Genomic DNA, 23,110 nt, shown 5'->3' with positions numbered 1-23,110 from the left:
ATGATAGATACTCATCTTTACCTGAATATGACTCTTAATAAGTTACTACTTTATACTACTTCAACAAGGCCTTCTGATCTGCACTGTTAGACTCATTATTTCTTCACATATAGGTCCACACAATGCACAATGCACAAATCATGTATATGGCCTAAGGTATTATAATGTATATAGTGTGCGTTGATTGTGATTATGAATGTTGTTTATTTAATTTTAAGTAGTTCTCTGTCTGTTCCTGAATTTAGCCTGTAACACTTGATTTTCCCTTCTGGGCAGAAACTGTCTGTGGCTCATTTGATGGTTTAATTCACACAAACTTGACATGAAGCCCAACAGAACAGACCACACAGGTGTTTTCAGTGACCAATTACTCCCATTTATATTGAGTAAGGGCTTATTAAGTAAAAACATTTGTACTAAGTCATTATTTCAGATACCTGTTATGTGAAAATACAATAATTTAAAATTACAGTAACAATTAAAGCTGCAAGCAGCGTTGGTCGGGACCTCGCACTCTGGTCCGTCAGGATCAGATCATTTTGCTTTTTAAAAATGAGGGATATTTCTTACAAGTGTGGTGTGCTTTTATTTTGAAAGTGTGATTGACAGGATGAGAGTTTTCTGCAGGGTGAGACATGTCTGTCTTGCTCACACCTGTGTCATCAAAAGTATGCAAGTTTTGGGCCCATTCACTTGAATTTCAATTAGTAAATTGAAAACTCTTGATGAGTTTGTGTGTAAAACAAATTATTTTCCTATTTTTCATCAACTCTATTTTTAGTAAAGGAAAGACTTTTAACCCACATGACCTGGTCAAAGTTTGATTGACACGTGTACTGTCAGATGTGTAGAGACAATAAGTAACTGCAGCTGAATACAGAAAAATACTCATATATTTGAATGGAGAGTGTGAGTGAACCCACACCTTTTTGAACATTTACTGCTTCCACATTATTTTAGATACAAACTTCATTTGAACTTTAAATGAGTCACGAGACTTTGACCTATAAATCGTGAATTTACATGTGTTTTCTATCTTTTATTGTTTTTGAGATATTAGAGTGTGAGTTTTAAAGTCTTTTCTTGCTCCTCCTGTGATTTTATAATGAGTGTGTATTGCGGAATGTTTCACAGCACTGAGGGAGTGACATCACCAGGAGCAGTTGGAGAGGAGGATTTTAGAGTACGCTTCTGTTGAAATCTCCTCATAAATCCCATGACTTTGGCCAAATCTTACATTAAAAATCATATTTTAGTAGGAAATTCTGTGGCGAATCCATTGATACAGGTTTGAAAGTGGTCAGACTTATAGTTTAGACATCAGAAGCCTCTGTTTGACACAAAGTTCATGCCCATAGATTGCCTCCCCATTGTTTTACATTGTAAGGTGTGATGTGGCACTACAACTTTTAGGGCTTATTAAATCCAAACCGTTGGAGTTATTACAAAGTTATTAACAACTTTATTTCAGCACAGTGTCATAAGTCATGTTTTAAAGTTTGAAGCCGATACCATTAAAGCCCTTGGAGGAGATAGCGTTTGTTCGGGGTCCGAAATTGGGGCAAAGTCTTGTTTTGAAAGGCTGATTGCGGACTTCCTGTTGGATTCAGGTCAGGGGTGTCAGCATATGATTTGTAGGTCTTGAGACAAATAATTGAGTTTTGGTTTGATCTCTACGACATTCCTACGGGCCGTGGCAGCCATTTTGTTTGATAGGTGGCGCTCTCGAGCACATTTTGGCACTTTGGGGGTTCATTTCTACATTTTATCAAATTTTTCACCAGACCTGATGTGCATGCCAAATTTGGTGAGTTTTTGAGCATATTTAGGGGGTCAAATTTAGGGCTTAAGTCTCATAATAATAATAAAAGAAAGAAAGAAACAAACAAACAAACAAAGAAACAAACAACAATAGGGTCAGTTTACAATGAGTCTTTTTACTCTTTGTAATAAATTTTCATTTGACTTATCTTTGAGTCTTCAGCTCCCTGGTTGCTTCAGTGTCACTCTCTACTCAACCTAGAAAAACCCCTTTGAAATCCGTTTTCCTCTATTTCTGCTGGTCTGATACCAGTGCTCTTTCTGTCACCAAACTTCCTTGTCACCACCTAGTTTTTACCAGCGGTCACTGCGCCTCCAGATGTGAATATGAAACATGTTGGGATCAAGCCATGTAGGTGTTGATTGACAGCTGTGATTGACAGTTAGCTCACCTGCTGCTCTCCCCGGCTCCGGGACTCGCAATTGTCTGACTATTGTCACACTATTTCACTAAGTTTAATATTACTTTATTACAATACCTGCCTGTTAGCACAGTTTAGCTAAAGTAGCTAATGCTGACTCAAATCAGCTCCAATGACAAATTTTGGGTGACATCAGACCTCACTACGTCCATCCTTATATGCAGTCTACGGTTGAGATCATCACAACTTACTCAACTTACAGAACTTGTATTCTTTACCTTCAGTGAGACATTTTCTCATTTTGGATGTTTTAATGGCTGTTAAGACATTTCCTTCTGAACCAAACATGCCAACCTGTTGGTGACAATAGATAAAAAAATTTTAAAAATCAGGGGATCAGGGAAGTCATTGGGACTCATCATCTGGGAACCATGAATGTCTGTACTACATTTTGTGCCAATCTATAAAGTAGATATTTTCCTTGATAATTGAAAGGTTTGACCTGCTGGTGGTGCCAGGTCAAAGGTCATGAGGATTCCTCTTCTAGGACCATGAATGTCTGTACAAAATTTCATGGCATTCCCCTCGAGCTCAGATACTTTTGCATTTTAAACAGTAGGTGTGCTACAAAGTCTTCTTTCTCAGTATGGGTCAGTGGTTATTTTCATAATGAGGTCAGTCTGCTGCTGTGGGTGTCCTCCTTGAAAAGTTTAAAAGTCGTTGCAGCAGAGTGTCGGCTCAGTTAGGAGGGAGTCACAGTATGACTACAGCAGGACAGCAGGGGAAAGTTGGGATTCACATGTCACAAATAAAGTAATTTCTAACCTCTGCGTTACTTTGACTTTGAAAAGGAAATGGTAAATTTGAGGATGTTTGTTAAAATTCTTTCCATGATAATGAACCTATTTATTATTACTACACTGTCTTATGTTCATGTGTGTTTGATGTTGAAGTGCAGTCCAAGTTTAAACTATGTAAATTTTTACAAATCTGTAACAAAAAGGTGACATGATTATTGCTTTGCGTGCACAGTAGAATTGTTGTGAACCAAAGACGATCATGATAAACTCCACAAAGATTTCATATTTTTCACTTGTGGCCTATTTTGACACTGGGGTTTTCAAATATTTGTATTTCATGGTAATTATGTCATTGTATTTTTTTATTGTTAGTGCCAATGTTTTGCTCATTGTGGTTATCTGTATGAACAGAAGCTTACATGAACCTATGTACCTTTTTCTGTGCAGCCTGTTTGTAAATGAACTGTTTGGTAGTACAGGGTTGTTTCCATTCCTTCTGGTTCAGATCCTCTCTGACATTCACACTGTTTCTGCTTCTTTTTGCTTCCTGCAGATTTTCTGTGCACATTCTTATGGAGCTGTTGAATATTTAAACTTAGCCATCATGTCTTATGACAGATACCTCGCTATCTGTTGTCCTCTACAATATAACACACGTATGACGTCTAAAAAGATTGGCACACTTATTGCCATAACATGGTTATACCCTTGTTTTGCGATGGTTGTTTGGTTATCTTTGACTACTCCTCTGCAGCTGTGTGGGAATATCATTGATAAAGTTTTCTGTGCTGCCCACTCTGTTGTCAAGCTGGCGTGCTCTAACACCAGTGGAAGTAATATATATGGATTTATCGCATCTTTTGGAACAATCTTTGTTGCTTTAAATGTAATTCTGTACACTTACTTGCACATTCTTAGAGTTTGTTTTTCTGGTTCTAAACAGACCAGACAGAAAGCTGTCAGTACCTGCACACCTCACCTTGCTTCCCTGCTCAACTTCTCTCTCGGGGCCTGCTTTGAATTATTACAGAGCAGGTTTGATATGAGCAGAGTACCAAATATGCTTCGAATATTTTTATCATTATACTTTCTTACATGCCCACCGCTGTTCAACCCTGTAATGTATGGCCTGAAAATGTCCAAAATACGAGCCTTGAGTAAAAGTCTTATATCAAATGTTGGCTATTAATATTCATTATTGGCTTTAATTTAATCAAACCTTTGTAGTATTCTAATGTAGAACTGTGTATTCTGTTTTAATGTTACTAATAAAATACAGTACATTAACTCATAATCTAATTTTCAGTCTGTTTTGCTCATGTAAATATAAGATAAGACTTTATTGTCCCAGAGGGAAATTTGCCTTGCACACACAATGCAAAATACAGAGACATAACTTCCACAAAACTACTGACAGAGATGTATTTTAGTAGTGAGCACCATGTGAGTCAGATTGAGAAATGAGCCAAATGTATTTTATAGCATCACATTTACTTTTATATCTATTTATATTTTATTAAGCTATGTATATTTCATTCAATGATAGATACTCATCTTTACCTGAATATGACTCTTAATAAGTTACTACTTTATACTACTTCAACAAGGCCTTCTGATCTGCACTGTGAGACTCATTATTTCTTCACATATAGGTCCACACAATGCACAATGCACAAATCATGTATATGGCCTAAGGTATTATAATGTATATAGTGTGCGTTGATTGTGATTATGAATGTTTTTTATTTAATTTTAAGTAGTTCTCTGTCTGTTCCTGAATTTAGCCTGTAACACTTGATTTTCCCTTCTGGGCAGAAACTGTCTGTGGCTCATTTGATGGTTTAATTCACACAAACTTGACATGAAGCCCAACAGAACAGACCACACAGGTGTTTTCAGTGACCGATTACTCCCGTTTATATTGAGTAAGGGCTTATTAAGTAAAAGCATTTGTACTAAGTCATTATTTCAGATACCTGTTATGTGAAAATACAATAATTTAAAATTACAGTAACAATTAAAGCTGCAAGCAGCGTTGGTCGGAACCTCACACTCTGGTCCGTCAGGATCAGATCATTTTGCTTTTTAAAAATGAGGGATATTTCTTACAAGTGTGGTGTGCTTTTATTTTGAAAGTGTGATTGACAGGATGAGAGTTTTCTGCAGGGTGAGACATATCTGTCTTGCTCACACTGTGACATCAAAATTATGAACGTTTTGAGCCCATTCACTTGAATTTCAATTAGTAAATTGAAAACTCTTGATGAGTTTGTGTGTAAAACAAATTATTTTCCTAATTTTCATCAACTCTATTTTTAGAAAAGGAAAGACTTTTAACCCACATGACCTGGTCAAAGTTTGATTGACATGTGTACTGTCAGGTGTGTAGAGACAATAAGTAACTGCAGCTGAATACAGAAAAATACTCATATATTTGAATGGAGAGTGTGAGCGAACCCACACCTTTTTGAACATTTACTGCTTCCACATAATTTTAGATACAAACTTCATTTGAACTTTAAATGAGTCACGAGACTTTGACCTACAAATCTTGAATTTACATGTGTTTTCTATCTTTTACTGTTTTTGAGATATTAGAGTGTGAGTTTTAAAGTCTTTTCTTGCTCCTCCTGTGATTTTATAATGAGTGTGTATTGCAGAATGTTTCACAGCACTGAGGGAGTGACATCACCAGGAGCAGTTGGAGAGGAGGATTTTAGAGTACACTTCTTGTGAAATCTCCTCATAAATCCCATGACTTTGGCCAAATCTAACATTAAAAATCATTTTTAGTAGGAATTTCTGTGGCGAATCCATTGATACAGGTTTGAAAGTGGTCAGACTTATAGTTTAGACATCAGAAGCCTCTGTTTGACACAAAGTTCATGCCCATAGATTGCCTCCCCACTGGTTTACATTATAAGGTGTGATGTGGCACTACAACTTTTAGGGCTTATTAAATCCAAACCGTTCGAGTTATTACAAAGTTTTAAACAACTTTATTTCAGCACAGTGTCATAAGTCATGTTTTAAAGTTTGAAGCTGATACCATTAAAGCCCTCGGAGGAGATAGCGTTTGTTCGGGGTCCAAAATTGGGGCAAAGTCTTGTTTTGAAAGGCTAATTGCAGACTTCCTGTTGGATTTAGGTCAGGGGTGTCAGCATATGATTTGCAGGTCTTGAAGAGACGAATAATTGAGTTTTGGTTTGATCTTTCTACGACATTCCTACGGGCCGTGGCGGCCATTTTGTTACATAGGTGGCGCTAGAGAGCACATTTTGGCACTTTAGGGGTTGATTTTTACATTTTATCAAATGCTTCACCAGACCTAATGTGCGTGCCAAATTCGGTGAGTTTTTGAGCATACAATAGGGTCTTTTTACAATGAGTATTTTTACTCAATTCAATCAATTCAATTTTTATTTATATAGCACCATATCACAAAAAGTCATCTCAAGGCACTTTTCACATAGAGCAGGTCAAGACCGTACTCTTTAATTTACAGAGACCCAACAATTCCCCCATGAGCAAGCACTTTATTACTCTTTGTAATAAATTTTCATTTGACTTATCTTTGCGTGTTCAGCTCCCTGGCTGCTTCAATGTCACTCTCTACCCAACCTAGAAAAACCCCTTTGAAATCATTTTTCCCCTGTCTCTGCTGGTCTGATACCAGTGCTCTTACTGTCACCAAACTTCCTTGTCACCACTTATTTTATGGTTGAGATCATCACAACTTACTCAACTTACAGAACTTGTATTCTTTACCTTCAGTGAGACATTTTCTCATTTTGGATGTTTTAATGGCTGTCAAGACATTTCCTTCTGAACCAAACATGCCAACCTGTTGGTGACAAAAGATAAATGAAAGGTTTGACCTGCTGGTGGTGTCAGGTCAAAGGTCATGAGGATTCCTCCTCTAGGACCATGAATGTCTGTACAAAATTTCATGGCATTCCCCTCGAGCTCAGATACTTTTGCATTTTAAACAGTAGGTGGACTACAAAGTCTTCTTTCTCAGTATGGGTCAGTGGTTATTTTCATAATGAGGTCAGTCTGCTGCTGTGGGTGTCCTCCTTGAAAAGTTTAAAAGTCGTTGCAGCAGAGTGTCGGCTCAGTTAGGAGGGAGTCACAGTATGACTACAGCAGGACAGCAGGGGAAAGTTGGGATTCACATGTCACAAAGAAAGTAATTTCCATTCTTTGCGTTACTTTGACTTTGAAAAGGAAACGGTACATTTGAGGGTGTTTGTTAAAACTCTTTCCATGATAATGAACCTATTTATTATTACTACACTGTCTTATGTTCATGTGTGCTTGATGTTGAAGTCCAGTCCAAGTTTAAACTATGTTAATTTTTACAAATCTGTAACAAAAAGGTGACATGATTATTGCTTTGCGTACACAGTAGAATTGTTGTGAACCAAAGACGATCATGATAAACTCCACAAAGATTTCATATTTTTCACTTGTGGCCTATTTTGACACTGGGGTTTTCAAATATTTGTATTTCATGGTAATTATGTCACTGTATTTTTTTATTGTTAGTGCCAATGTTTTGCTCATTGTGGTTATCTGTATGAACAGAAGCTTACATGAACCTATGTACCTTTTTCTGTGCAGCCTGTTTGTAAATGAGGTGTTTGGTAGTACAGGGTTGTTTCCATTCCTTCTGGTTCAGATCCTCTCAGACATTCACACCGTTTCTGCTTCCTTTTGCTTCCTGCAGATTTTCTGTTTGCATACGTATGCAAGTGTGGAATATTTAAACTTAGCCATCATGTCTTATGACAGATACCTCGCTATCTGTTGTCCTCTACAATATAACACACGTATGACGTCTAAAAGGATTGGCACACTTATTGCCATAACATGGTTATATTCTTGTTTTGTGATGGTCGTTTGGTTATCTTTGGCTACTCCTCTGCAGCTGTGTGGGAATATCATTGATAAAGTTTTCTGTGCTGCCCACTCTGTTGTCAAGCTGGCATGCTCTAACACCAGTGGAAGTAATATATATGGACTTATTGTATGTTTTGGAACAATCTTTGTTGCTTTAAATGTAATTCTGTACACTTACTTGCACATTCTTAGAGTTTGTTTTTCTGGTTCTAAACAGACCAGACAGAAAGCCGTCAGTACCTGCACACCTCACCTTGCTTCCCTGCTCAACTTCTCCGTTGGGGCTTCCTTTGAAATATCGCAGAGCAGGTTTGATATGAGCAGAGTACCAAATATGCTTCGAATATTTTTATCATTATACTTTCTTACATGCCCACCGCTGTTCAACCCTGTAATGTATGGCCTGAAAATGTCTAAAATACGGGCCTTGAGTAAAAGTCTTATATCAAATGTTGGCTAGTAATATTCTTACCCTTATTGGCTTTAATTTAATCAAACCTTTGTAGTATTCTAATGTAGAACTGTGTATTCTGTTTTAATGTTACTAATAAAATACAGTACATTAATCTTAATCTACTTTTCAGTCTGTTTTGCTCATGTAAATATAAGATAAGACTTTATTGTCCCAGAGGGAAATTTGCCTTGCACACACAATGCAAAATACAGAGACATAACTTCCACAAAACTACTGACAGAGATGTATTTTAGTAGTGAGCACCATGTGAGTCAGATTGAGAAATAAACCAAATGTATTTTATAGCATCACATTTACTTTTATATCTATTTATATTTTATTAAGCTATGTATATTTCATTCAATGATAGATACTCATCTTTACCTGAATATGACTCTTAATAAGTTACTACTTTATACTACTTCAACAAGGCCTTCTGATCTGCACTGTTAGACTCATTATTTCTTCACATATAGGTCCACACAATGCACAATGCACAAATCATGTATATGGCCTAAGGTATTATAATGTATATAGTTTGCTTTGATTGTGATTCTGAATGTTTTTTATTTAATTTTAAGTAGTTCTCTGTCTGTTCCTGAATTTAGCCTGTAACACTTGATTTTCCCTTCTGGGCAGAAACTGTCTGTGGCTCATTTGATGGTTTAATTCACACAAACTTGACATGAAGCCCAACAGAACAGACCACACAGGTGTTTTCAGTGACCGATTACTCCCGTTTTTATTGAGTAAGGGCTTATTAAGTAAAAGCATTTGTACTAAGTCATTATTTCAGATACCTGTTATGTGAAAATACAATAATTTAAAATTACAGTAACAATTAAAGCTGCAAGCAGCGTTGGTCGGGACCTCGCACTCTGGTCCGTCAGGATCAGATCATTTTGCTTTTTAAAAATGAGGGATATTTCTTACAAGTGTGGTGTGCTTTTATTTTGAAAGTGTGATTGACAGGATGAGAGTTTTCTGCAGGGTGAGACATGTCTGTCTTGCTCACACCTGTGTCATCAAAAGTATGCAAATTTTGGGCCCATTCACTTGAATTTCAATTAGTAAATTGAAAACTCTTGATGAGTTTGTGTGTAAAACAAATTATTTTCCTAATTTGCATCAACTCTATTTTTAGAAAAGGAAAGACTTTTAACCCACATGACCTGGTCAAAGTTTGATTGACATATGTACTGTCAGGTGTGTAGAGACAATAAGTAACTGCAGCTGAATACAGAAAAATACTCATATATTTGAATGGAGAGTGTGAGTGAACCCACACCTTTTTGAACATTTACTGCTTCCACATAGTTTTAGATACAAACTTCATTTGAACTTTAAATGAGTCACCAGACTTTAACCTACAAATCTTGAATTTACATGTGTATTCTATCTTTTACTGTTTTTGAGATATTAGAGTGTGAGTTTTAAAGTCTTTTCTTGCTCCTCCTGTGATTTTATAATGAGTGTGTATTGCAGAATGTTTCACAGCACTGAGGGAGTGACATCACCAGGAGCAGTTGGAAAGGAGGATTTTAGAGTACGCTTCTGTTGAAATCTCCTCATAAATCCCATGACTTTGGCCAAATCTTACATTAAAAATCATATTTTAGTAGGAAATTCTGTGGCGAATCCATTGATACAGGTTTGAAAGTGGTCAGACTTATAGTTTAGACATCAGAAGCCTCTGTTTGACACAAAGTTCATGCCCATAGATTGCCTCCCCATTGTTTTACATTGTAAGGTGTGATGTGGCACTACAAGTTTTAGGGCTTATTAAATCCAAACCATTGGAGTTATTACAAAGTTATTAACAACTTTATTTCAGCACAGTGTCATAAGTCATGTATCAAAGTTTGAAGCCGATACCATTAATGCCCTCGGAGGAGATAGTGTTTGTTCGGGGTCCGAAATTGGGGCAAAGTCTTGTTTTGAAAGGCTGATTGCGGACTTCCTGTTGGATTCAGGTCACGGGTGTCAGTGTATGAATTGTAGGTCTTGATGAGACGAATAATTGAGTTTTGGTTTGATCTCTACGACATTCCTACGGGCCGTGGCAGCCATTTTGTTTGATAGGTGGCGCTCTCGAGCACATTTTGGCACTTTGGGGGTTCATTTCTACATTTTATCAAATTTTTCACCAGACCTGATGTGCGTGCCAAATTTGGTGAGTTTTTGAGCATATTTAGGGGGTCAAATTTAGGGCTTAAGTCTCATAATAATAATAAAAGAAAGAAAGAAACAAACAAACAAACAAAGAAACAAACAACAATAGGGTCAGTTTACAATGAGTCTTTTTACTCTTTGTAATAAATTTTCATTTGACTTATCTTTGAGTCTTCAGCTCCCTGGTTGCTTCAGTGTCACTCTCTACCCAACCTAGAAAAACCCCTTTGAAATCAGTTTTCCCCTGTTTCTGCTGGTCTGATACCAGTGCTCTTTCTGTCACCAAACTTCCTTGTCACCACCTAGTTTTTACCAGCGGTCACTGCGCCTCCAGATGTGAATATGAAACATGTTGGGATCAAGCCATGTAGGTGTTGATTGACAGCTGTGATTGACAGTTAGCTCACCTGCTGCTCTCCCCGGCTCCGGGACTCGCAATCGTCTGACTATTGTCACACTATTTCACTAAGTTTAATATTACTTTATTACAATACCTGCCTGTTAGCACAGTTTAGCTAAAGTAGCTAATGCTGACTCAAACCAGCTCCAATGACAAATTTTGGGTGACATCAGACCTCACTACGTCCACCCTTATATGCAGTCTACGGTTGAGATCATCACAACTTACTCAACTTACAGAACTTGTATTCTTTACCTTCAGTGAGACATTTTCTCATTTTGGATGTTTTAATGGCTGTCAAGACATTTCCTTCTGAACCAAACATGCCAACCTGTTGGTGACAATAGATAATTGAAAGGTTTGACCTGCTGGTGGTGCCAGGTCAAAGGTCATGAGGATTCCTCCTCTAGGACCATGAATGTCTGTACAAAATTTCATGGCATTCCCCTCGAGCTCAGATACTGCATTTTAAACAGTAGGTGTGCTACAAAGTCTTCTTTCTCAGTATGGGTCAGTGGTTATTTTCATAATGAGGTCAGTCTGCTGCTGTGGGTGTCCTCCTTGAAAAGTTTAAAAGTCGTTGCAGCAGAGTGTCGGCTCAGTTAGGAGGGAGTCACAGTATGACTACAGCAGGACAGCAGGGGAAAGTTGGGATTCACATGTCACAAATAAAGTAATTTCTAACCTCTGCGTTACTTTGACTTTGAAAAGGAAACGGTACATTTGAGGGTGTTTGTTAAAACTCTTTCCATGATAATGAACCTATTTATTATTACTACACTGTCTTATGTTCATGTGTGCTTGATGTTGAAGTCCAGTCCAAGTTTAAACTATGTAAATTTTTACAAATCTGTAACAAAAAGGTGACATGATTATTGCTTTGCGTGCACAGTAGAATTGTTGTGAACCAAAGACGATCATGATAAACTCCACAAAGATTTCATATTTTTCACTTGTGGCCTATTTTGACACTGGGGTTTTCAAATATTTGTATTTCATGGTAATCATGTTATTGTATTTTTTTATTATTAGTGCCAATGTTTTGCTCATTGTGGTTATCTGTATGAACAGAAGCTTACATGAACCTATGTACCTTTTTCTGTGCAGCCTGTTTGTAAATGAACTGTTTGGTAGTACAGGGTTGTTTCCATTCCTTCTGGTTCAGATCCTCTCTGACATTCACACTGTTTCTGCTTCTTTTTGCTTCCTGCAGATTTTCTGTTTGTATACGTATGCAAGTGTTGAATTTTTCAACTTAGCCATCATGTCTTATGACAGATACCTCGCTATCTGTTATCCTCTACAATATAACACACGTATGACGTCTAAAAGGATTGGCACACTTATTGCCATAACATGGTTATACCCTTGTTTTGTGATGGTCGTTTGGTTATCTTTGGCTACTCCTCTGCAGCTGTGTGGGAATATCATTGATAAAGTTTTCTGTGCTGCCCACTCTGTTGTCAAGCTGGCATGCTCTAACACCAGTGGAAGTAATATATATGGACTTATTGTATCTTTTGGCATAATCTTTGTTGCTTTAAATGTAATTCTGTACACTTACTTGCACATTCTTAGAGTTTGTTTTTCTGGTTCTAAACAGACCAGACAGAAAGCCGTCAGTACCTGCACACCTCACCTTGCTTCCCTGCTCAACTTCTCTCTCGGGGCTTACTTTGAAATATTGCAGAGCAGGTTTGATATGAGCAGAGTACCAAATATGATTCGAATACTTTTATCATTATACTTTCTTACATGCCCACCGCTGTTCAACCCTGTAATGTATGGCCTGAAAATGTCCAAAATATGGGCCTTGAGTAAAAGTCTTATATCAAATGTTGGCTATTAATATTCTTACCCTTATTGGCTTTAATTTAATCAAACCTTTGTAGTATTCTAATGTAGAACTGTGTATTCTGTTTTAATGTTACTAATAAAATACAGTACATTAACTCATAATCTACTTTTCAGTCTGTTTTGCTCATGTAAATATAAGATAAGACTTTATTGTCCCAGAGGGAAATTTGCCTTGCTCACACAATGCAAAATACAGACATAACTTCCACAAAACTACTGACAGAGATGTATTTTAGTAGTGAGCACCATGTGAGTCAGATTGAGAAATGAGCCAAATATATTTTATAGCATCTCATTTACTATTATACCTATTTATATTTTATTAAGCTATGTATATTTCATTCAATGATAGATACTCATCTTTACCTGAATATGACTCTTAATAAGTTACTACTTTATACTACTTCAACAAGGCCTTCTGATCTGCACTGTTAGACTCATTATTTCTTCACATATAGGTCCACACAATGCACAATGCACAAATCATGTATATGGCCTAAGGTATTATAATGTATATAGTGTGCGTTGATTGTGATTATGAATGTTGTTTATTTAATTTTAAGTAGTTCTCTGTCTGTTCCTGAATTTAGCCTGTAACACTTGATTTTCCCTTCTGGGCAGAAACTGTCTGTGGCTCATTTGATGGTTTAATTCACACAAACTTGACATGAAGCCCAACAGAACAGACCACACAGGTGTTTTCAGTGACCAATTACTCCCATTTATATTGAGTAAGGGCTTATTAAGTAAAAACATTTGTACTAAGTCATTATTTCAGATACCTGTTATGTGAAAATACAATAATTTAAAATTACAGTAACAATTAAAGCTGCAAGCAGCGTTGGTCGGAACCTCGCACTCTGGTCTGTCGGGATCAGATCATTTTGCTTTTTAAAAATGAGGGATATTTCTTACAAGTGTGGTGTGCTTTTATTTTGAAAGTGTGATTGACAGGATGAGAATTTTCTGCAGGGTGAGACATGTCTGTCTTGCTCACACCTGTGACATCAAAATTATGCAAGTTTTGGGCCCATTCACTTGAATTTCAATTAGTAAATTGAAAACTCTTGATGAGTTTGTGTGTAAAACAAATTATTTTCCTAATTTTCATCAACTCTATTTTTAGAAAAGAAAAGACTTTTAACCCACATGACCTGGTCAAAGTTTGATTGACATGTGTACTATGAGGTGTGTAGAGACAATAAGTAACTGCAGCTGAATACAGAAAAATACTCATATATATTTGAATGGAGAGTGTGAGTGAACCCACACCTTTTTGAACATTTACTGCTTCCACAAAGTTTTAGATACAGACTTCACTTGAACTTTAAATGAGTCACGAGACTTTGACCTACAAATCTTGAATTTACATGTGTTTTCTATCTTTTACTGTTTTTGAGATATTAGAGTGTGAGTTTTAAAGTCTTTTCTTGCTCCTCCTGTGATTTTATAATGAGTGTGTATTGCAGAATGTTTCACAGCACTGAGGGAGTGACATCACCAGGAGCAGTTGGAGAGGAGGATTTTAGAGTACACTTTTTGTGAAATCTCCTCACAAATCCCATGACTTTGGCCAAATCTTGCATTAAAAATCATATTTTAGTAGGAAATTTCGTTGCGAATCCATTGATACAGGTTTGAAAGTGGTCAGACTTATAGTTTAAACATCAGAAGCCTCTGTTTGACACAAAGTTCATGCCCATAGATTGCCTCCCCATTGGATTACATTATAAGGTGTGATGTGGCACTGTAACTTTCAGGGCTTATTAAATCCAAACCGTTCGAGTTATTACAAAGTTTTTAAGAACTTTTTTTCAGCACAGTGTTATAAGTCATGTATCAAAGTTTGAAGCTGATACCATTAACGCCCTCAGAGGAGATAGTGTTTTTTCGGGGTCCAAATTTGTGGCAAAGTCTTATTTTGAAAGGCTGATTGCAGACTTCCTGTTGGATTAGGTCAGGGGTGTCAGCGTATGATTTGTAGGTCTAATACCAGTGCTGTTCATGTCACCAAACTTCCTTGTCACCACCTAGTTTTTACCAGCGGTCACTGCGCCTCCAGATGTGAATATGAAACATGTTGGGATCAAGCCATGTAGGTGTTGATTGACAGCTGTGATTGACAGTTAGCTCACCTGCTGCTCTCCTCGGCTCCGGGACTCGCAATCGTCTGACTATTGTCACACTATTTCACTAAGTTTAATATTACTTTATTACAATACCTGCCTGTTAGCACAGTTTAGCTAAAGTCGCTAATGCTGACTCAAATCAGCTCCAATGACAAATTTTGGGTGACATCAGACCTCACTACGTCCATCCTTATATGCAGTCTACGGTTGAGATCATCACAACTTACTCAACTTACAGCACTTGTATTCTTTACCTTCAGTGAGACATTTTCTCATTTTGGATGTTTTAATGGCTGTCAAGACTTTTCCTTCTGAACCAAACATGCCAACCTGTTGGTGACAATAGATAAAAAATTTTAAAAAATCAGGGGATCAGGGAAGTCATTGGGACTCATCATCTGGGAACCATGAATGTCTGTACTACATTTTGCGCCAATCTATAAAGTAGATATTTTCCTTGATAATTGAAAGGTTTGACCTGCTGGTGGTGCCAGGTCAAAGGTCATGAGGATTCCTCCTCTAGGACCATGAATGTCTGTACAAAATTTCATGGCATTCCCCTCGAGCTCAGATACTTTTGCATTTTAAACAGTAGGTGTGCTACAAAGTCTTCTTTCTCAGTATGGGTCAGTGGTTATTTTCATAATGAGGTCAGTCTGCTGCTGTGGGTGTCCTCCTTGAAAAGTTTAAAAGTCGTTGCAGCAGAGTGTCGGCTCAGTTAGGAGGGAGTCACAGTATGACTACAGCAGGACAGCAGGGGAAAGTTGGGATTCACATGTCACAAATAAAGTAATTTCTAACCTCTGCGTTACTTTGACTTTGAAAAGGAAATGGTACATTTGAGGGTGTTTGTTAAAACTCTTTCCATGATAATGAACCTATTTATTATTACTACACTGTCTTATGTTCATGTGTGCTTGATGTTGAAGTCCAGTCCAAGTTTAAACTATGTAAATTTTTACAAATCTGTAACAAAAAGGTGACATGATTATTGCTTTGCGTGCACAGTAGAATTGTTGTGAACCAAAGACGATCATGATAAACTCCACAAAGATTTCATATTTTTCACTTGTGGCCTATTTTGACACTGGGGTTTTCAAATATTTGTATTTCATGGTAATTATGTCATTGTATTTTTTTATTGTTAGTGCCAATGTTTTGCTCATTGTGGTTATCTGTATGAACAGAAGCTTACATGAACCTATGTACCTTTTTCTGTGCAGCCTGTTTGTAAATGAACTGTTTGGTAGTACAGGGTTGTTTCCATTCCTTCTGGTTCAGATCCTCTCTGACATTCACACTGTTTCTGCTTCTTTTTGCTTCCTGCAGATTTTCTGTGCACATTCTTATGGAGCTGTTGAATATTTAAACTTAGCCATCATGTCTTATGACAGATACCTCGCTATCTGTTGTCCTCTACAATATAACACACGTATGACGTCTAAAAAGATTGGCACACTTATTGCCATAACATGGTTATACCCTTGTTTTGTGGTGGTCGTTTGGTTATCTTTGGCTACTCCTCTGCAGCTGTGTGGGAATATCATTGATAAAGTTTTCTGTGCTGCCCACTCTGTTGTCAAGCTGGCGTGCTCTAACACCAGTGGAAGTAATATATATGGACTTATTGCATCTTTTGGAACAATGTTTGTTGCTTTAAATGTAATTCTGTACACTTACTTGCACATTCTTAGAGTTTGTTTTTCTGGTTCTAAACAGACCAGACAGAAAGCCGTCAGTACCTGCACACCTCACCTTGCTTCCCTGCTCAACTTCTCTGTCGGGGCTTGCTTTGAATTATTGCAGAGCAGGTTTGATATGAGCAGAGTACCAAATATGATTCGAATACTTTTATCATTATACTTTCTTACATGCCCACCGCTGTTCAACCCTGTAATGTATGGCCTGAAAATGTCTAAAATACGGGCCTTGAGTAAAAGTCTTATATCAAATGTTGGCTAGTAATATTCTTACCCTTATTGGCTTTAATTTAATCAAACCTTTGTAGTATTCTAATGTAGAACTGTGTATTCTGTTTTAATGTTACTAATAAAGTACAGTACATTAACTCTTAATCTAATTTTCAGTCTGTTTTGCTCATGTAAATATAAGATAAGACTTTATTGTCCCAGAGGGAAATTTGCCTTGCACACACAATGCAAAATACAGAGACATAACTTCCACAAAACTACTGACAGAGATGTATTTTAGTAGTGAGCACCATGTGAGTCACATTGAGAAATAAACCAAATGTATTTTATAGCATCTCATATTTCTTCAAATATAGGTCCACACAATGCACAATGCACAAATCATGTATATGGCCTAAGGTATTATAATGTATATAGTGTGCGTTGATTGTGATTATGAATGTTGTTTATTTAATTTTAAGTAGTTCTCTGTCTGTTCCTGAATTTAGCTTGTAACACTTGATTTTCCCTTCTGGGCAGAAACTGTCTGTGGCTCATTTGATGGTTTAATTCACACAAACTTGACATGAAGCCCAACAGAACAGACCACACAGGTGTTTTCAGTGACCGATTACGCCCGTTTATATTGAGTAAGGGCTTATTAAGTAAAAACATTTGTACTAAGTCATTATTTCAGATACCTGTTATGTGAAAATACAATAATTTAAAATTACAGTAACAATTAAAGCTGCAAGCAGCGTTGGTCGGAATCTCACACTCTGGTCCGTCAGGATCAGATCATTTTGCTTTTTAAAAATGAGGGATATTTCTTACAAGTGTGGTGTGCTTTTATTTTGAAAGTGTGATTGACAGGATGAGAGTTTTCTGCAGGGTGAGACATATCTGTCTTGCTCACACTGTGACATCAAAATTATGAACGTTTTGAGCCCATTCACTTGAATTTCAATTAGTAAATTGAAAACTCTTGATGAGTTTGTGTGTAAAACAAATTATTTTCCTAATTTTCATCAACTCTATTTTTAGAAAAGGAAAGACTTTTAACCCACATGACCTGGTCAAAGTTTGATTGACATGTGTACTGTCAGGTGTGTAGAGACAATAAGTAACTGCAGCTGAATACAGAAAAATACTCATATATTTGAATGGAGAGTGTGAGCGAACCCACACCTTTTTGAACATTTACTGCTTCCACATAATTTTAGATACAAACTTCATTTGAACTTTAAATGAGTCACGAGACTTTGACCTACAAATCTTGAATTTACATGTGTTTTCTATCTTTGACTCTATCATTATTCTATCATTATTTCAGATACCTGTTATGTGAAAATACAATAATTTAAAATTACAGTAACAATTTTGAGTCAAGTTTTCTACATATCTCATTGTTTTGAATTATCTGAAATTTTGACTCTTTAATCATTTTAAGAACATTAACATCTAAAAATTCATAATTTGGACTTTGTATCTTATCATTTTGACTTACCATGAGTATTTTAAGTTTGTCATTCTTAACTTTCCATCTATTTATATTTGATATGTATTTGAAATGCTTTTTTAAGATATTTCGATGGATTGTATTTATTTTATTTTTTATTCTTCATTTTTTTGGTGAATTATTACAAGGTAGCATACACATTGTCAAAAAATAATGGGTACGGTATGTAACAGTCGCAGGTAAGGACAGATAAGACAGAAACAACATCATCATCAGCAAACTGTAATACAAATTCTCAACATTTTTCAGCCCTGAAATGTAGTTCAAGCCAAGTCCATTTTATTCAGACAGCTCAAAATCCACAATTTGCCCAAGAGGTCTTTACAGTCTGTAGTTCACTCTTTATAACCCTGGGTATGTTAAGAGTGTTTTCTAATATGGCGCCTCTATCGGCAGTAATCGGCAGGACAACATAATTTGTTGTGCTTTCCAAAACCATTACACATCACTGTTAAAAAGTAATTATGTTTTATGGTGTGACAATGCTGTGGTTAAGGTCTAGTTAGGTTTAGGAACAAAAACCACTTGGTTAGGTTCAGGGACAGATCATGGTTTGGGTTAAAATGATCACTTGAAACGTGGTTTCTGCTTCCTTAAAGTTACACAACCTTCGTTGTCATGGCAGCAGTAAACACCACAACAATCAATTTATAAAAAACTGTCCTGAAACATAACACTTGCAGTTGAAAGTGGGAGGCGAACAGCGGTCTCCTGCAGCTAAGTCTACTTTTTGCATATGTCTATCTAGCCGTCCACCCAAACTGCCACCTCCTGATATGTCACGTTATATAGACGTCATCTGTTCTGCATCACTTCTCCAGGCCAGAAATACTACAGCTGCAAGATGGAGTTGTTGGCATTGAGTATACATGCATGTAATTTTCACACCTAATTGAGGCAAACGTGGCACTGACACGGTGGACTGGAGGGTGTATTACACACTTTGGCGTGATACTGGGCGCATACAGGCTGCAACAGAAAATGACAAAATAACTGTTGTCAAAAAAAATTTAAGTTTTAAGTCTACACTTGTTTGTATACTCAGTGAACAAAGCAGGCAGACTCACTTATGTAAAAATAAATGAAAAAACTTGACATATTAAAAGGTAAACAATATAAACTTTTTTTAAAAAAACAAAAGATTCATGATCAAGAGAAAAAGAAAGTAAAAATAATCAAAATGCTTCCAAAATTACAATAACTAAAAGTTGCATCTTTGTGAGATTCATCAATTTTTGTTTCAGTGACTTTTTTTGAAATATGTGTTTATTGTTTTTTTAAGCATAGGAGGAATTCAAACAAACAAAGAAAAAGAAACACAAACGAGCGCAGCACATCCTTGGTAATAACGATAACTACAGTCATAATTAAATTAAATACAGAGCTTTAAAGTACACAGTATTCACGTAGTAAAAAACGTAAAAATAAAAAAGGAATATACACAGCAAGGTGATGGGCTTTTTTCAGGGTCATTACCCTGAAAAAATGTCAGGACAAGGCCCCATATCTTATTGAATATGCCTCCTCTATCTTCATCATTAAATCTCTCCAGATGTAATTGTAAATTCTGATGGCTTTATAGTTCCAAATGAAGAGTATAATAATTGAATCCAACTGCGTGATAAAATGTGGGATAGACTGAAAGAGATGGAGAAAGCACAGCAGTACAATCATCTTAATTGCGTTAATCTTCCCAACCAGAGAGATTGGAAGGGTTTTCCAATAGTCAATATTACGTTTAGCTCAATAGTTTTGCAAATTCAATCATAGGAGATCATCTGGATTTTTTGTTACAATCACACCAAGATATGAAGAGTTCTTATGGGCTTTTTAACTGTAAATAAGTCATATTAACCAAAACCAAAATTATTAATTAGAGTCAGAATGGGGGGTATTGATGCTTGCAGGTTGGAGATAAAAGGATGTCATCAGCATATAATAAAAGATGATGTTTTGTGAAACATGTTCCTCACTGAACTAGCGGAGCTTTGTCAGCGGCGCTAAAAAAACAAACTCCAAATATCTCCAGATGTTGACAAAACACAGTTTCAGCTGAGGTGTTGAACATGCTGGTGTTGTTGTTAACTGTAACGGCACTGGGTGACGGAATCCACATCAAATTTTCCTGGCTCTGCACTTCTTGATATCTTTTAAAAGTCAGATGTTTCCTCACGGTAGCCAAAGAGAGATCGGAATAGATGAACACTGGGCACCCATCATACCATGGTGGAGCCTTCTCCCTTGAGAGCCTCAGTGCCAGCTCTTTCACATAGAAGTAATGCAGCCTGGCAATATTAGCCTTTGATTTACTGTCTTTAGCTGACGCTAGGCTCTGGTGGGCACGGTCCACTTCAATTGGTCGATGGGAGTGTTCCTCTTCCAGTAACTTTGGGTGCAACATGGCTACAAATTCTGTCGGTCTACCATCTTCTGTCTTCTCCTTGACCTCAATTATGCAAATGTTTTGACAGCGGGAGCGAGCACCCAGGTCATCGAGTTTGGCTTGTTGTGCATGCTCTATGATGTTAGGCTATCATGACGCCCCTACAGCTCCTCGATTGACCTCTCGTGCAATTCAGTGGCAGCTTAATTTCAAGACAGTCATTCGCTGACATCAGATAGAGCCAATTTAAGGTTTGAGAGGGACCCATTAAGCTTGGCAAACCTCTTGTCGACTGTGCTGTTCAGCATATTTATCACAGCCAGAACATCCTTGTTGGTGGATGGAGTCATGTCTTAGCAACGTTAGTTTTAGCTTTTTCCATGCCCACTAGCTTTATCAAGTTCTCAGCAGAATATTCTTCTCTGGAGCCCTTTTCTTGTCTCTTTCATTTACCTGGTTTTATCATATTGTTTAGAACGTTATAACTCACTTCAGACACATAGAGGTAAAAGGCGAAGTTGAGGTGGAGCTCCCCGAAATCACGTCTACTCCATACTAGACGAAACTGGAAGTGCTGTTTGATCTACTTTTGATGTGCAGTGAAACTTGACAGAGAACGGTTCTCATCATACAGTTTGTGCTCACTTGACGTGTATTATACCTGTCAAAAACCAGTATGTACACTCCGTTTTTACAAAAGAAAAAAGAGTATTATTCCACACATTTTGCATGAAAAAGAGAAGACTAGATTTTAATTTAGCCTCCACAGTTAGTCATGATAATCGTTTATGTATCTGACACACATTAGAGAACAGTGAAGAACTAACCTGCAACCTATTGCAGTTTCATCGAAATGTTCTGGAATGATTAAGTTATGATAACAGTCAAAACAACTGTTAGAAATTATTTACTTTGTATAAGAGTACTTCATCACAGTAGTAATAAAATATGTCTCACATGCTCTTAAAAAGTGCTTTTGATTTTCTCTTGTAAATACATACAGCTAATTTCTCCTGACACAAAACGATGCACACAACTCTTTCTGAAAACTATATTTACAGAAGCAAAACAGGTTGACAAATTATTAAAGTATGGTTAAATGCAATTTTTATTTCAAATTATAACACAAAGGACAGTTCTACATTACAATATAGTACAAAGAATGACAGACCTAAGTAAAAAATAATATATAATACAAGGTCCAATTACATTAAAGAAAATAAGGAAATCTGTTAAATGAGTATTAATACTAATAGCCTACATTTGATATCAAACTTTTACATGTAACACGGATTTTGGACAGTTTCAGGCCGTACATTAAAGGGTTGGAAATTGGTGGGCATGTAAGAAAGTATAAGGATAAAAAGATGCGTAATGTGTTGGGTACACTGCTCATATTAAATCTGCTCTGTAATATTTCAAAGCAAGCTCCAAAAGAGAAGTTGAGCAGGGAAGCAAGGTGAGGTGTGCAGGTACTGACAGCTTTCTGTCTGGTCTGTTTAGAACCAGAAAAACAAACTTTAAGAATCCTCATGTATGTGTAAAGAATTAAAATTAGAGGACCAAAGACTGAGAAAGCAATAACAATAAGTCCAGAGACGTTATTGACTGTGGTGTCAGAGCAGGCCAGTTTCACAACAGAGTGGTTGTCACAGTAAACTTTGTTGATGATGTTTCCACACAGCTGCAAAGGAACAATCAAAGGCAGTGTCAAAAAATTCACAAGAAGTGGGGGTACCCATATTACAGCAATGAAGATGGCAGCTCTGTTAGACGTCATATGTGTGTTATATTGCAGAGGATAACAGATAGCAAGGTATCTGTCATAAGACATGATGGCTAAGTTTAGAAATTCTATACCTCCATAAGAGTACAAACAGAAAATCTGCAGGAAACAGAAAGAAGCAGAAACAGTGTGAATGTCAGAGAGGATCTGAACCAGAAGGAATGGAAACAACCCTGTACTACCATACAGTTCATTTACAAACAGGCTGCACAGAAAAAGGTACATAGGTTCATGTAAGCTTCTGTTCATACAGATAACCACAATGAGAAAAACATTGGCACTAACAATAAAAATATAGAGACACATAACAGTCATGAAATAAAAGTATTTAAGAAGCCCAGTGTCAAAGTAGGCAGCAAGTGTGAAATATGAAAACTGTGTGGAGTTTATCATGATCCCAACAATTCTACTGTGCAAACAAAATGATAATTAAGTTACATTTTGTTATAGTTTCAACTGCTAGTTATAATTTCACTGGTTTTAACTCCTGCTTGTTTGGCAAAATGTGCAGCTGAAACATTAAGAACACATAAACAGGATTCAACATAATAATACTAAACAGACTCATTATCATGGAAACAATGTGAACAAAAAACTCCAAATGGATCATTTCTT

The 23,110-nt window shown here is 36.8% G+C and overlaps 5 protein-coding genes across 5 annotated transcripts; 4 read left to right on the top strand and 1 right to left on the bottom strand.

Moving 5' to 3' along the window:
* Window positions 1–3,242: 3,242 nt before the first annotated feature.
* On the top strand, window positions 3,243–4,172 carry LOC122984151 (olfactory receptor 142-like). Its single transcript, XM_044354478.1, has one exon. The coding sequence runs from the start codon at window positions 3,243–3,245 to the stop codon at window positions 4,170–4,172; it is 930 nt and encodes a 309-aa protein (XP_044210413.1).
* Window positions 4,173–7,418: 3,246 nt separating this feature from the next.
* On the top strand, window positions 7,419–8,345 carry LOC122984150 (olfactory receptor 11A1-like). Its single transcript, XM_044354477.1, has one exon. It carries the CDS (start codon window positions 7,419–7,421, stop codon window positions 8,343–8,345), a length of 927 nt encoding a protein of 308 aa, XP_044210412.1.
* A 3,485-nt stretch (window positions 8,346–11,830) lies between these two features.
* Window positions 11,831–12,760, top strand: LOC122984148 (olfactory receptor 11A1-like). The gene has a single exon (XM_044354476.1). It carries the CDS (start codon window positions 11,831–11,833, stop codon window positions 12,758–12,760), a length of 930 nt encoding a protein of 309 aa, XP_044210411.1.
* A 3,172-nt stretch (window positions 12,761–15,932) lies between these two features.
* On the top strand, window positions 15,933–16,859 carry LOC122984147 (olfactory receptor 142-like). The gene has a single exon (XM_044354475.1). The coding sequence runs from the start codon at window positions 15,933–15,935 to the stop codon at window positions 16,857–16,859; it is 927 nt and encodes a 308-aa protein (XP_044210410.1).
* A 965-nt stretch (window positions 16,860–17,824) lies between these two features.
* Window positions 17,825–22,900, bottom strand: LOC122983797 (olfactory receptor 11A1-like; the record flags this gene model as incomplete). The annotated part of the gene is made up of 2 exons (XM_044353921.1): window positions 21,985–22,900; window positions 17,825–17,841 (listed from the first exon to the last, which is right to left on the bottom strand). Coding segments are annotated over exons 1-2 (921 nt in total), but the record flags the coding sequence as incomplete, so codon positions are not given.
* Window positions 22,901–23,110: the final 210 nt, after the last annotated feature.

This window comes from Thunnus albacares, chromosome 6 (assembly GCF_914725855.1).
Source record: "Thunnus albacares chromosome 6, fThuAlb1.1, whole genome shotgun sequence".
Classification (NCBI taxonomy): domain Eukaryota; kingdom Metazoa; phylum Chordata; class Actinopteri; order Scombriformes; family Scombridae; genus Thunnus; species Thunnus albacares.
Note: the sequence above shows the minus strand (reverse complement) of the source record. Positions and strands in the feature narration are given on the sequence as shown.